General features: G+C 38.0%; 1 protein-coding gene across 1 annotated transcript in view; it reads right to left on the bottom strand.

Moving 5' to 3' along the window:
- LOC135079446 (acetylcholine receptor subunit beta-like 2) overlaps positions 1 to 12,938 on the bottom strand; it is a 49,582-nt gene that overhangs the window by 21,085 nt on the left and 15,559 nt on the right. The window contains exons 9-10 of the mRNA XM_063974110.1: positions 7,287 to 7,405; positions 6,686 to 6,798 (exon numbers count right to left, since the gene is read on the bottom strand). Of these exons, the coding sequence (XP_063830180.1) occupies positions 6,686 to 6,798; positions 7,287 to 7,405 (232 nt within the window). The remainder of the gene's footprint in view (positions 1 to 6,685; positions 6,799 to 7,286; positions 7,406 to 12,938) is intronic.

Genomic DNA, 12,938 nt, shown 5'->3' with positions numbered 1-12,938 from the left:
GATAATAAAACATTCATTCGTTCATCATTCAGTATCCGGGGATCGTTCGTTCACTCGCGAGCGAGGTTATTAGGTTATTCCCCGCTTTATCAAGAACAAAATTTCTGCATGTCTTTTGATTTTTGTTTATTTTCGTTTTAGAAGATGAAAATTGGAATCTTCAGCTTCTTTATTGTTTTTTTAACGATGTAATTCTTACAAAGTTAGTTGATTGTATCGTTTTCTAGTTTAATACGGTTTTGTTAATACTTGATAGATATTTCAGTGTGTATAGTGTGAGGTGAGTTCATAAGTAACCTTTATTCCTATTGATAACTATACTGAACACATTGCTAATCGATTTAGTTACTTGTATACTCTCGCTTAAAATGGATCGATTTGCTAAGCGACAAATAAACAAACTTCAAACATATCAGCCGATTTATATTCAGGGACATTGTTATCTCCGCACCAGACAAACAAAACGGAATCTTCAAAAACTTTTAACACAAGGACTTGTCTCTTCGCTAACAACGCACTCGAGATTGGTAGGGATTATTCGGTTTATGCTGAATCGATTTTCCAATCGCACGTCGTTAACTATCGATTACCCAAACTAAAGGGATTCGTTAGCCGTAGCTTTAGTGTACATGCCCCCAAATACCTTGAAGAGCTCAAAAGTGTGCCAATTTGCATACCCACCCTAAGTAAGGGTGTTTACAATGGCTGGGAGAGAGCGGACTGCAGCGATTCTAATATTATCGACAAATTCTCTTCAATAAGTTTGACTGAATAAGAAAAGAACGTGGTAACTCGTAAATTGACGTAATCTATACTAATATTATAAATGCGAAAGTAAGTCTGTCTGTCTTACTTTACGCCTAACCCACTGAACCGATTTTGATGAAATTTGGCATAGAGATAATTTGAGTCCCGGGAAAGGGACATAGGATAGTTTTTATCCCGGTTTTCGAAACAGGAACGCGCGCGGTAAAGTTTTTCCGTGACAGACAAAATTCCACGCCGGCGAAGCCACGGGCGGAAAGCTAGTATGCTACATTCATGCAGTGACACTGAACCGGCGTAAGCAATATTGCCCATAAATACTGCTCGTTACAAAAATCTTTTGAGATCGTCATAACATATTAGAAACAACTGTGGGTATTTCATGTTTGGAGGGCTAGAATAAAATCATGCCATAAGAGAGTACCTGCTCCTAAACTTCCCTTAGAAGTGAATTTTCAGCTTTCAGGTATTTGAATTACCAAAATTGTTCTCCTTCGGATGTGGTACGGTGTTTTTACACTTTATTTGCTTCTAGATTCTATTCTTCTTTCTTTCTTCTTTATTTGCTTGCTTGTCCTATAGATAATAATAATGAAGATAAATATCATAATCCTCATCTAATGACTCATTATAATAATCAATACCGCTCCCGCGCCCGCGCATCTTAAGCCATAACGTTACAACGAGCGATTAACAGATGTCTAGGTATCGACGGTGACATAATATTTTAATGCTTCATTTACTAAAGCTGTTGAATATTTAAATTGGTATTAACGCCGTCGTAGGCGGGCGGTAAGTGCTGTGTTCGGTGAAGATTTTACAGAGCAATTTTTGGCTTGAGGACCGGCGATGTCGGCAATTTACTAGAGTTTATCACTCACTTTTATAAGGTCTGATGAAATGGTTAACGGTTGAGTGGGTTACTAATTGAATTGTGTGTGACCTGCGAATTATGTGTGGTTCGCGGTTAAACTTATAGACAAAATATAAGTAAGTACCTACTTGTTTAGACCAAATTGGTGGAAGAGTACCTGGGTGGTAAATGCTTGAAAGAAACTGCTTGTTTCACTGGCAAATAGTATTTAAAATCTTGATTCAGGGACCGAGTGTAAGAGACAAGAGTAGCAATTGGACTTGTAAGTATTACTTACTCACTTTGCTTATATCAATTTTAGAAATATTTCATAAATATTATGAATAAAACATTCAAAACCCTTTACAACAACTCCAATTTATGTTTTTTCTTCGCCCAGTGAATTTTAGTCGGTTCAGAACCAAACTGAACTATCCAAATAATAAAATCAACTGTCAAAACACAACCTCGGGCGAGCGTAGAAATCGCTAATTAACTGTTCGAAAAATCAACAATACAACGATGATTAAATAAACAACGAGTGGGAAAATTCGCCCCAATATTTGGACGGGTTAATTTGACGTTGGATCAAATGGCCAACGTCATCGGATTCGGATGACGTTGTGCAACTTTACAGTTGGGATACAACAGGTCAAGTGTAACGGAGTGCATTTGATGCACTTCCACTAACCGCCTCTGTGGTCTATAGTGGTAAGACCACCTGCTTCAGACGCAGAGGTCCCGGGTTCGATTCCCAGTGGGGCAGATTTTTCTGTTCGGTTTGGTTGGTGGTAGGGCTTGTTCTAAGTCCGCCTGGCTAGCTACCACCATCTTACCAAAGTCTGTCGCCATAACAACAATGCTAACAGCATTGTTGTGTTCCGGCAGTTAGAGGTAAGATAGCCAGTTCCTCCGTGGTTGAGGATTCCGGGTGAAGCTCGCTTACACCTTCGGCCTGATCGTCACTTACCATCAGGTGGGATACAGGCCAAGAGCTTCCTCGTTGTGGATAAAAAAAAACACTCTTATTGAGTGAGAAATAAAGGACAAGATTTTAGGGTTGACGCATTTCTACGTGTATATTTCTTCCGACATTTTTAATAATAAAAAGTTTTGTCAAATGAAACAGATCATGAGGAACTGTAACTAAAACCACAGAATAATAATAAGTACTACGTACAGAAGTTTTACTTCACGAAGGTATTTAAAAAAATGTATGCTCAATGTCATTAACAATATGGTGTAATTTAGCCTGTCTCAAGAGTCAAGCACCATTTTGTTGACAAACGTCAGTGATTGGCACTGCGCCGAAGCTATAGGGCTGACTTCGGTAAAATGATGTGACGTGAGGTGCCAAACTGCGGAAAATGGCGGAGGAAATACATGATTTAGCATGAATTATCATGAATAATATTAACTACTTATTTACCTCTCAGTGTCTTGAGGCAACTTAAAAAAGTACATTCTGTGTTTTTATTATAATTTAGGCAGTTAAATACTGCACAGTATTTAGTACACCATTTTCTTTATTTTCTTCCATCATACACAAGAATACGCGTGCGTGAGTCAATGTTCGCTCGTATGTGAGGCCTTGTCGAATAGTATCCTGTAGGTGGGCCATCGTACGTGTTTTGTTTTCGATGTAAACTCGCGGAGATGAACAGGCCTGCTAAAACTAAACTTTAGTCAAGTGTAACCGATGCACTTCAAAAATCGCTCTTCCAAATAACAGATTCTTAGGAGATGTTAAAGACAACAAATGAAAGCAGTCATGCTATTATAAAGCAGAATATAGGTAAATCTGGCTTACAAAAATCTATAAGAACAATCATAGATTTGCGCTGAAGGAAGTAAAAACACGTCACTACAATAATACATTTTACGTGTTCGAACTACAAGCTTTTTGTTTGAAGAACAAACACCAGTGTACAGTTCAAACGAAATTTCACGTCTTCTCTTTACACAGCTAAATAAACTTTTTATACAAGACAAACAACCGCTAAATGCAACACGAAACAAAATTTGTTTTCTCTGTGCCGTGTTTCAGGATTTTTATTATCAATACGAATGTACACGCGATGTTGCAGTGAAGTAGATTAGTCTTACTTTGTTGTGGAGTCGGAATTTGTAATATTCCCGACCGAATGGGAAGTGCCCACAGCTGTGGTGTATTTCTTGTGCTCGTAAATTGCATTTCCACAAAGTATTTGGTGGATAAAGTGGAGTTTCCGTGATTTTAGAGATAGTTTGCAGGTGATAGGAGGAATTTGGGATCCCGTGAAAAACGTAACGTCAAGCTCTGTATCAAGAATACACGTATAATGATGGCTTTTGTTCGGATTCTGAATTGAGATTAAGCTTGAGCATGCTCATCTCCTACTTAAGTAGGAACTTTTCATAGTCATTTCATACATAAGTAAAAGATGAGCATTGAGAACGCTAAAGCTAAAATCAATCTCAATCCAGTCATTTTTTGACCAAAAATGGAGACTGAATGCTGCGAAATAGTGTGAGTCAGTCAAATCAAAATGAGCGGTTGCCTTTTTGGTTCTAATCGTTGTACCTACTTACAATAATGTGTGTTATTTTATGTACGAACCAAATAAATGTTTTTCTTTTTTCTTTAAATCATCTCTACCTTTTTTGCTTTTAGACAAACAAATGCCAAGCGCTGAGAAGCTACGTGCCTTAGCGTAGTACTCAAGATCTTTGCTACTTCTATTACTATACTAACCTACGAGTAGAATAGCACTAAAGTCCGCATTACAAAACCACTTTCAAAATTAGATTCAATCTCCGTCATAGATTCTATCCTGTCATAGGTCTAAAATATTGAAACTCAACCATTGAAAAGCCTCAAATGCTTTAAATTGAATCAAGTTTTCTTCTGCAGTACGCACCTAATTCCCGTTCCCCTAATTACAACACCGTCACCCCCACTCCATTACTCTCTGCTCCACCGGCCATCACAGCGCGGACACACTACATGAATATTCAAACCGACCTCGGAAATAAAAGTAATGTTTTTTCGTTCTTTATTATTATTCGGCGATAATTAAGACCGCTGTTCCGGCGTTTCTGCACGCCGCTTGAAAATTCATAAGTTTGAAAAGTTATTTAATGTTGCGTCCAATTACACTGCACAACAAAATCGAACTTGTTTTTTGTTGCATGAGATTTTTCTCTTGTTGTTTACTAATTTAGGCTCGCTGATTTTAAATCTACCCTCAGATTTTTTCCAGCAGCTCTAGTTTAGGAGATACAGGTACCCTCTTAAAATGTACTCTCCATTTGACTGCTGATATCGCTATCGTCAACGTCTTACTAGTTTCTGTTTCTTTTTTTGCAACTACTTCGTCTAGAAGGACCTGTGTAAACAATCCAAATAGATTTGTCACATTTGTGGCAGATATACATTCAAAAAATTCCGTTTAAATGTGCCAGACTTCGTGAAAAATGCCCATTTGGAGTACTTTCAACGGCTGTTGGAAACAAATAACAAGCCCTGGATACCGAATATAGTGTGTAAAACGTGTGTGGAGTCTTTACGATTATGGAAAAATAACAAGAGGGATCCCTTGAACCTTATTAGTCCTATGATTTGGCGTGAACCGTCAAACCACCACGACGACTGCTGTTATTTCTGCGTTGTAAACATAACAGGAATTAATCGCTAAAATCATTCTAAGTGGGTTTATTCTAATGTGCCGTCAGTTACTAGACCTGTCCTGCGTTCAACTGATACACTAAAACCCCAACCAAGTACACCTCAGGTACTGTACTACAGTATGTCCGCACAAAAATGTTCAACGAATGGATCGTTTTGAAAATTGAGTGCTGAGAAGTTAAAAACTGAAATTTTCGATGGACCACAACTTAGAAAATTAATAAACGATGTAAAATTTACTGAAAGTATGACAAACGCTGAAAAAAATGCATGGAATGAGTTTGTTTGGTTCGTAAAAAACTTTTTGGGAAATAAGTAGTCCGTCAATTTTCCTGACCACGTCAATCAGTTAGTACTATACTTTCAGCAACTTAAATACGACATGAGCATTAAGATGTATTTCCTTCATAGCCACCTTGATCGAATTCCTGAAAATCTTGGAGATTTAAGCGAGGAGCAGTGAGAACGCTTTCATCAGGATATTTGCGCCATAGAGGAGCTGTACCAGGGCTATTGGAGTGAAAGTATGATGGCTGAATACTGTTGGATTATCCAGAACAGTAGTAACACTCGAACTCATTCAAGAAAGTCACATAAAAGAAAGTTTTGTACTAATTAGATAGTTAAATAAATAGTTATATGACAGAAAACCATGTTTTTTTGATAAAAATAGCTACCCTTCACATCTGAAAAAGTAGAGCTGCTAGCGAAAATCTAAGTACAGATTTGGAATCAGGGTAGAAAATGCAGCTAGATCCATAAAAAACATTCCATGCAACAAAAATGCTGTTGTGCAGTGTTATTTTTTATCGATGGTTTGACCAACCAACAAGCGAGATGTTTTTGGATGTCAGTTACCAACCAATTGATAGGTATAAAACGTGATTTATGTTTTAGGGTATTACTAATTGACTAGTAATGCTTACCAAACTATCATCGATATTCAATACTCATTATCGTGAAGTTTCTTGCTAATTTTAACCTTTTTTTTTGCTATTGTGTATGCGTTAGGGTTTATTTCTATCATTTATTTTTCCTTACTGAAATAACACTTCGTTGTGGTTGTGGTAATTGCTTGTCTTTATAAAATAATATTTTGTGCATTTAAAACCTTTGGACATTTGATGTACGACCATGTACGACTAACTTATTTGACAATGACGAACATTTGAAGTAGGTACAACCACCGGCTATAGATGAACTAAACTAAACCGTGAAATTGACATGAGGCCGATCTTTGCCACGTTGGAAAACGCTGAAATGTCATATGCAGGAGGGCGCTGCCATCAATACCGGGTTACTATTTCCGATCTTTGCCATTTGACTTTTCAAAATCGTTCAACTATAACTAAATAGACAGATAGACATTTTTACGTACGACTAACTAGATGTGCACTAACCTCGTTATCCTTGTCGGCATCTTTGATGTGCTGCGCGATGAACCTGACACTCTGGAGTGCTGCGGCGACCTCTGGAGACAGGTGGCGGGGAAGCATGTTCTCCGACTCCGTTACTGGTGGAAGAGAAAAGTATGTCACGTTCTTGATCATCATCATCAGTAGGCTTAAGATGCGCGCCGTGATAGGCGGTTATCACGCCATTTTATCGACTTTTCCCATTCAAATTGACGTCGATAAAAGTTATCACGGCGCGCATCTTAGCCCTACTGGTCAAAGAAGATTGTGATAGGTTCTTGATAATCATTATCAGGTCATTTAGTTTCCACTGAAGGAGCAAGACCCTCTAATTTATCAGAGGCAAATGAAGGTTTTGGCCTACACTTCCCACGCTGGCCAGACAGGTTGTAATTAGGCTACACTCCGATAACTTGGGCACACTTTGGAGGCCAAAGTTTAGATCCTGGCTGTAACGTAATTGAAACGGTGGAAAAAGAGGTGTGACTGGTCCCGTTTCCCTGAGTGTGTATTCCCAAGTGTGAAGGTATTTACTGGGTGAACTTTTAAGGTCTGTATAATCTGTATTATAAAACGGCGTTTATACCTGAGGGCCGTTGGTGCGCGCTGGCAGAGAGGATGTCATCCTCAGGCGCGGGCGACTTGCGGTAGTCGCCGTTGTCGCTATTCTTGCCGTCACCAAACGCGTCGGTGAGACTGTCTCTGCTGTAAAACCACTTATCATTAATCGCCAGTCACTTACACACACATAAATGCATATTATTATAAGGTTTGTAGTAATTTAGCACTTGTTTGAAGTGGGTACAGACAGAGTATGCAAGTTTATCCAAGCTTTTGGTTACGGCTATATTCGCGCGGAATTTAATAATGCATATCACAAATATCGCAAATGTCTACTTTTCTGAAAGTCTATAATCATGACTTTTCATTCCTTTATTAGGATTCTTATTGATAAGCAATGGGGATAAGTAAGTAATAAAAAGTAATAAGAACTTTCCTTCCCTATCAATCAATCAATAAAATAATTTATTGTGTCAGTTCCCGTGGCATGTATTTCCGTTCCTTGCAGATTTTTTGGGAATCTTCACACTAATTCGAATCATTCTAACTGGCAGTCTACTACTGCACGAAAGCCTATAGGTACAGAAGTTAATTTGGCTTCAACTACGTACAGATACTGGTAAGATTTTCAGTTACAAGTTGCTAATAGGCACATAGTGCACATTAATATCTCATGGTAAATCAAATATGCTTATGTTGTGTGTAGTATGGGTTCGTCGTAGCATATAGGAGGTGGTACCCTCATGATATCCCTTATGTCATTAAATTCGCCATGTACTAATGAACGTCGCATTGAATACCAACCTACAAAATAAATATAACTCGTACCAAGAAACAGTGAAATTTTTTGTCGTATCGTTTTTTTTCTGGTTTAAGAGCATTATACGTAGATTGCATATTATTGTTATAAAATAACACCACAATCGCACGCTGTTTAGATTCCATGCTGACCCTGTCAATGTCAACAAAAATCCAATTAAAAAGAGTGGTGTTACACATTTTATTCGTTATTCCTTCCAATCAATTTGCATTCCAAAGCTCTCCCGTATTCCCGATCGATGTCCCTACATACAGGCTGTCTCCAAAAGCAGTAGGTAAGGGCCCTTTCCCATTAATTTCGTTTTGCAGGATCCTGCATTACTTGATCCCTCTAAACTGGACTTATGTATTCACGAGGCAGTATCCCGTTTTATCCAGGTACGGTTTTTTGCAGTAGGTACGGCTGTTTGCAAAAAAAAATCATCATCATACCAGAGTAAATACAAATGAGTGGGTCATCTTCATAGAAACGCACCGAGCGCGGTTTGTATCTGAGCGCGCCAATACGTATGCGGCGCGTACGCACACACTGACAAAATTCGGCGCAACACCGTGCGGTGTGTTTCTATGAATATGACCTACTCATTTGTATTTACTCTGATAATACTTTTAACTGAAATAAATACTCCTATTTTTATTCATTTCAGCCACAGGTCCACTGCTGAACCTAGGCCTCCCCCAATGGTTTTCACAAAGGCCGGTTGGTAAAAAATTTATGTTTAATGACATAACTGAATACGAAATTCGATCGAATCTGTTTTTTGCGGGACACTGCAAACGGCGGGATATTCGTGTGAACGTTCTACTAAACAGGGTTCTGCAAAAAACGGAATCCCGCAAAACGGATCGCCATGAAAAATGGCCCTTACTATTAATGAATTATACCGTTATTCAATCAATATTCAAAATGTTTCTCCATTTTTCGATAAGGCCGGTAATCCATTTAGGGGGAGGGCTATAAATCGGGGATAAAGGCAATTTAGAGCAATTTTGTATAAGATTAATCAAAGTCTTTGTTTAGTGGTGTGGCAAGAAACATAGGGTCGTGTTGTACGTTTAGGGTCCAATGGTAGCCCTGCCCCCATGATCTATCATCATTTATAGTTGTAAGAAAGTCGGTTTACCTTGCTAGACAAGAAGTTTACATAATTATAACAAGGTCCTATCAAAAAAATGAAAATATTTCTTTTGTTATTATTTTTCACAACACTTCAACATTCAACACATTTTCACTGTTCACCAACTACTTAGTTTTTTACAATTCCTAATGAACCTAATTTTTTTTAAGTCGGTTACTTCAAAAAATTGAGGTTCTCAATTCGTTTTTTATGTAAAGTCATTGCACATTAGACTATACATTTTTGTTGCGTCGCTCGCATCAATATTTATAATTAAGTATATTTTAAACTGTAAACCCTTGAAAAAGAGGCTGACAATAGTGACTGAGTTCTCAGCACTGGCCCATTTATTGTCCCGATGCAGTGGTAGGGTTAATACTGAGACGTGTAAAAGTGATTTTTAGAAGCCTACTAGCAAAAATAAATGCGTTTTTTGAGAGTTTTTGTGTTGCAAAATAGCTTAATTACAACCACAAAAAGTGCCGTGTACAGTTCGATGTGCCGTCCATACAATCCTCAATTCTCACCTCATAGAATAGTATTTTGCGTCGGTATTATCAAACGGGTACACACGTGACGCCACGCCACAATGTACGAATAATGGGACACCCCCCCTCTCCCCCCCTCTCCCCCCTCTCCGCTACTGTCGGGCAAAGCGGAGAAAAATTAGTACTGAAGAGGCAAAGATTATAGCTTTTTGCGGATCAAAAACGGTCAGCTATTCTTCTTTCATATGTATTTAGTTTTGTTTTTGTACAGTTACTGTTAGTGTGTTTTCGTTTAATACAAAACTCTTGTTTGTATGCTCTGTGGTACCTATATCCATAGTGTGGCATGTCCTGAAGCTTTGACATTATGTTCTGGTGAAAAACTAGGAACTAACATTTAACTTTCGATTCCCTTTCGGGTTTTAGGATCCCAACGAGTCGACTCAGAGATTCTCCTCAAAACTCGATTTAATTTTGGTCATAGATTCAATTTCGACAATGAACCTCCTCCTTTTTTGAAGTCGGTTAAAAACAAACCTAAATAGAGTTCAGACATAATGGCAACATTTCCAAAGCATTGTTCCAACTTCAGTGCCCGTGCCAGCGTGAATCATTTAAATTCAAGACTTTAGCTCTGTTTTGTGGTTGACGCAATTTAGCCCAATGGTGGTGATTAAAAATGTGTCAAAAGTTTCGTGGCTGCACACCTGGGATGCTGATGTTTCATACAATTTGGGAGGAAACTTTTTGCTCGTGCCGAAACAGTTTTGTGCGGGAAATAGCAGGTGTGGGAAATTAGAGGTAATTTTAATACGCTGCTTACTATTATAGAAACGTACTATTATTGGTGGCTACCGGCTACTTAACAAGAATTTTAATACATTTTTACAGCATTAGCTATCTAAAAACATGTATTACTAACATCCAGGCCTCCTGGTACACATTTAACATCCCTCACGAGATACGAATCCGCAACTATAAACGGTGTTGAAAAGAGGCACATGACCCACGAGAAAAACAGTTGACCGAATCAATTAAGCATTACTTTTTGAGCTACATTGTAGCCATATACGAGTTTATACATCGAGTATAATAATATAGCTATATCGATGGGAAATACGGACACAAGCTTTTGTAATGCAAATTAATTGGAACGAATAAAATGTGTAAGACCACGTTTAATTGGTTTTTGATGCGGGGAAATAAGTAGCTGAACATTTAAGTCTATCGCGAGGGCACAAAGATTTGCGAGAGACAGTATTTTATTGGAAAATAAGTTGTACACATTTAATACTTATAATTTTTAATTAAGGATTTATTATGTTTATTTCCCCAAAAGTTTGAAAAGTTTTCTAATAAAAGAAAGTTTATTGAGATATTCATTCTTATCATTTTGTTCCGTTGTAAAAGAAACTGGCTTTAAATATCTTAGCGTTTTTACAAAAATGACACAAAATATAGCCATAGGTCATTTCATCATATAGCAAAGCTCATAGTTAATGATAATGAGGCCCAAGCTTTTAAGGGCTTTTTCAGTTGTGCTTACATGCACGCTACACTTTGCGCTTCAGCTACATTTTGCGCGTGATCCTTGAGTCGTAGGTCGTTTGAACCTATGCAATAATATCAGCCTGTGCCTTCTACGCTTTTACGCTTGCTTCACGAGCGTAAACGCGCTAACAAGCTCTTAAATAACAAGCTCGCACTAGTACAGTCAGCGTCAATAGTTCGTGACACCGAAAGTGGTTAAAAAGTTGACAAAGCAACCTTATTTCAATTGTAACAAAGACGTGTTGCGAAGTTTTTGGCTACTAAGTGTCAAGAACTATTTGATGATGACTGTATAAGTTAAACCTAAGTACGCATGTACTAAACAGCTCTATATTGCACCGTATAATGATTAAGACTAGGCGCAGACCATCGATTTTTAGTTGGCCGATAGTTGTGCCCGATTTTAAATTGTATGAAGAATCGGCCAAATCAAATCGGCGTAATGTGCGCACTTCCATACGTGCCCATACTGATCAACTGCCCGACTAAACTATCGGCCGACGAAAAATCGATGGTCTGCGCCTAGGCTTAAAGCTTCATATCAATTAACGTACGGCCGATCATTTTTTACCTTTAGTTTAATACAATAAAAGTTAATTCTTTTCGCCGGATATCACCAGATTGGCTTACAAATGAAAACAATATAAATAATACGTTTCGTTCATTCATTCAAGAATTTGTTTATTTATTATTCATGCATCTGGGGATACAAATACCTTTGTTGGAAATGAGTCTTGAATAACATATGTAACTGTAGGTTTTCCATTGAAATTACACGTATTTTATCGACATCGCAATCCAATATCACAATAATTATCATAAAATGCCTTTACAAAAATGAAATACAAACTGAATGCCGTTAAAAAATAAATCTTGTCCTACCAAATTCATATTATAAATGGATTCGTTTGCTTTTATACGGCTACACTACCGATACTTCAACATTCAATTTCAATCTGGCAAAAAGAAAACATTTCAAAGTAAGGGTTCGTATACACAGGTGATTTAAACTGTTCAAATCGGGGTTTGATTTTCAAATACGTCGATTGAATAAATTTATGTGATTTACACATAGGGAAGCCTGGTTCTCACCTGATTGTAAGTGACAATGTATATAAAACTTATTATGTAAAACTGCAGATCTCATTCGGGCCAATGTATTTTTGATACATGGGGCAAGATTTTTATTAAATACTGTCTCATAGCCAATTTAAGGCTCGGCCAAACCAACGTGTGTAGCCTACGTGCGCGATGGCGATAACGATGGCGATCAGTAGAAAACAGTAAAGGTCAAGCCAAGTCTGATCGCCATCGCTGCACGCCGGCTGATCGCGTGTGATCACGTTGGCTTGGCCGAACCTTTACGGTATCACGTCTCTAACCTACAGTCTACTGCGACCCTTAAGTACAATACAACGGACGCTATGGCCTCATTGATCAATTTCTTATAAAGACAAAACAATACATACAAAACAATTGCCGCATTATTTATTTAATTGGTAAAGCTAATCGCGATGTCAAGAAAATTGCCCGAAACATTGCCCGTGTGCGCGCACCTTAGTTGTTATGAGCCCCGGGCAGATTGGAATTTGTTGATTTTTAAACGATTAATACGATACGAGAGATTTTCCACCCCATAAAATGGCGAACCGTCATTAAAGCACGCACCATGATCGCCATTCAAAATAAACAAAGGGAAAA

The sequence above is a fragment of the Ostrinia nubilalis genome, chromosome 16 (genome assembly GCF_963855985.1).
Source record: "Ostrinia nubilalis chromosome 16, ilOstNubi1.1, whole genome shotgun sequence".
Lineage (NCBI taxonomy): Eukaryota > Metazoa > Arthropoda > Insecta > Lepidoptera > Crambidae > Ostrinia > Ostrinia nubilalis.
The sequence above is the reverse complement of the archived record's forward strand: the minus strand, read 5'-3'. Positions and strand labels throughout refer to the sequence as shown.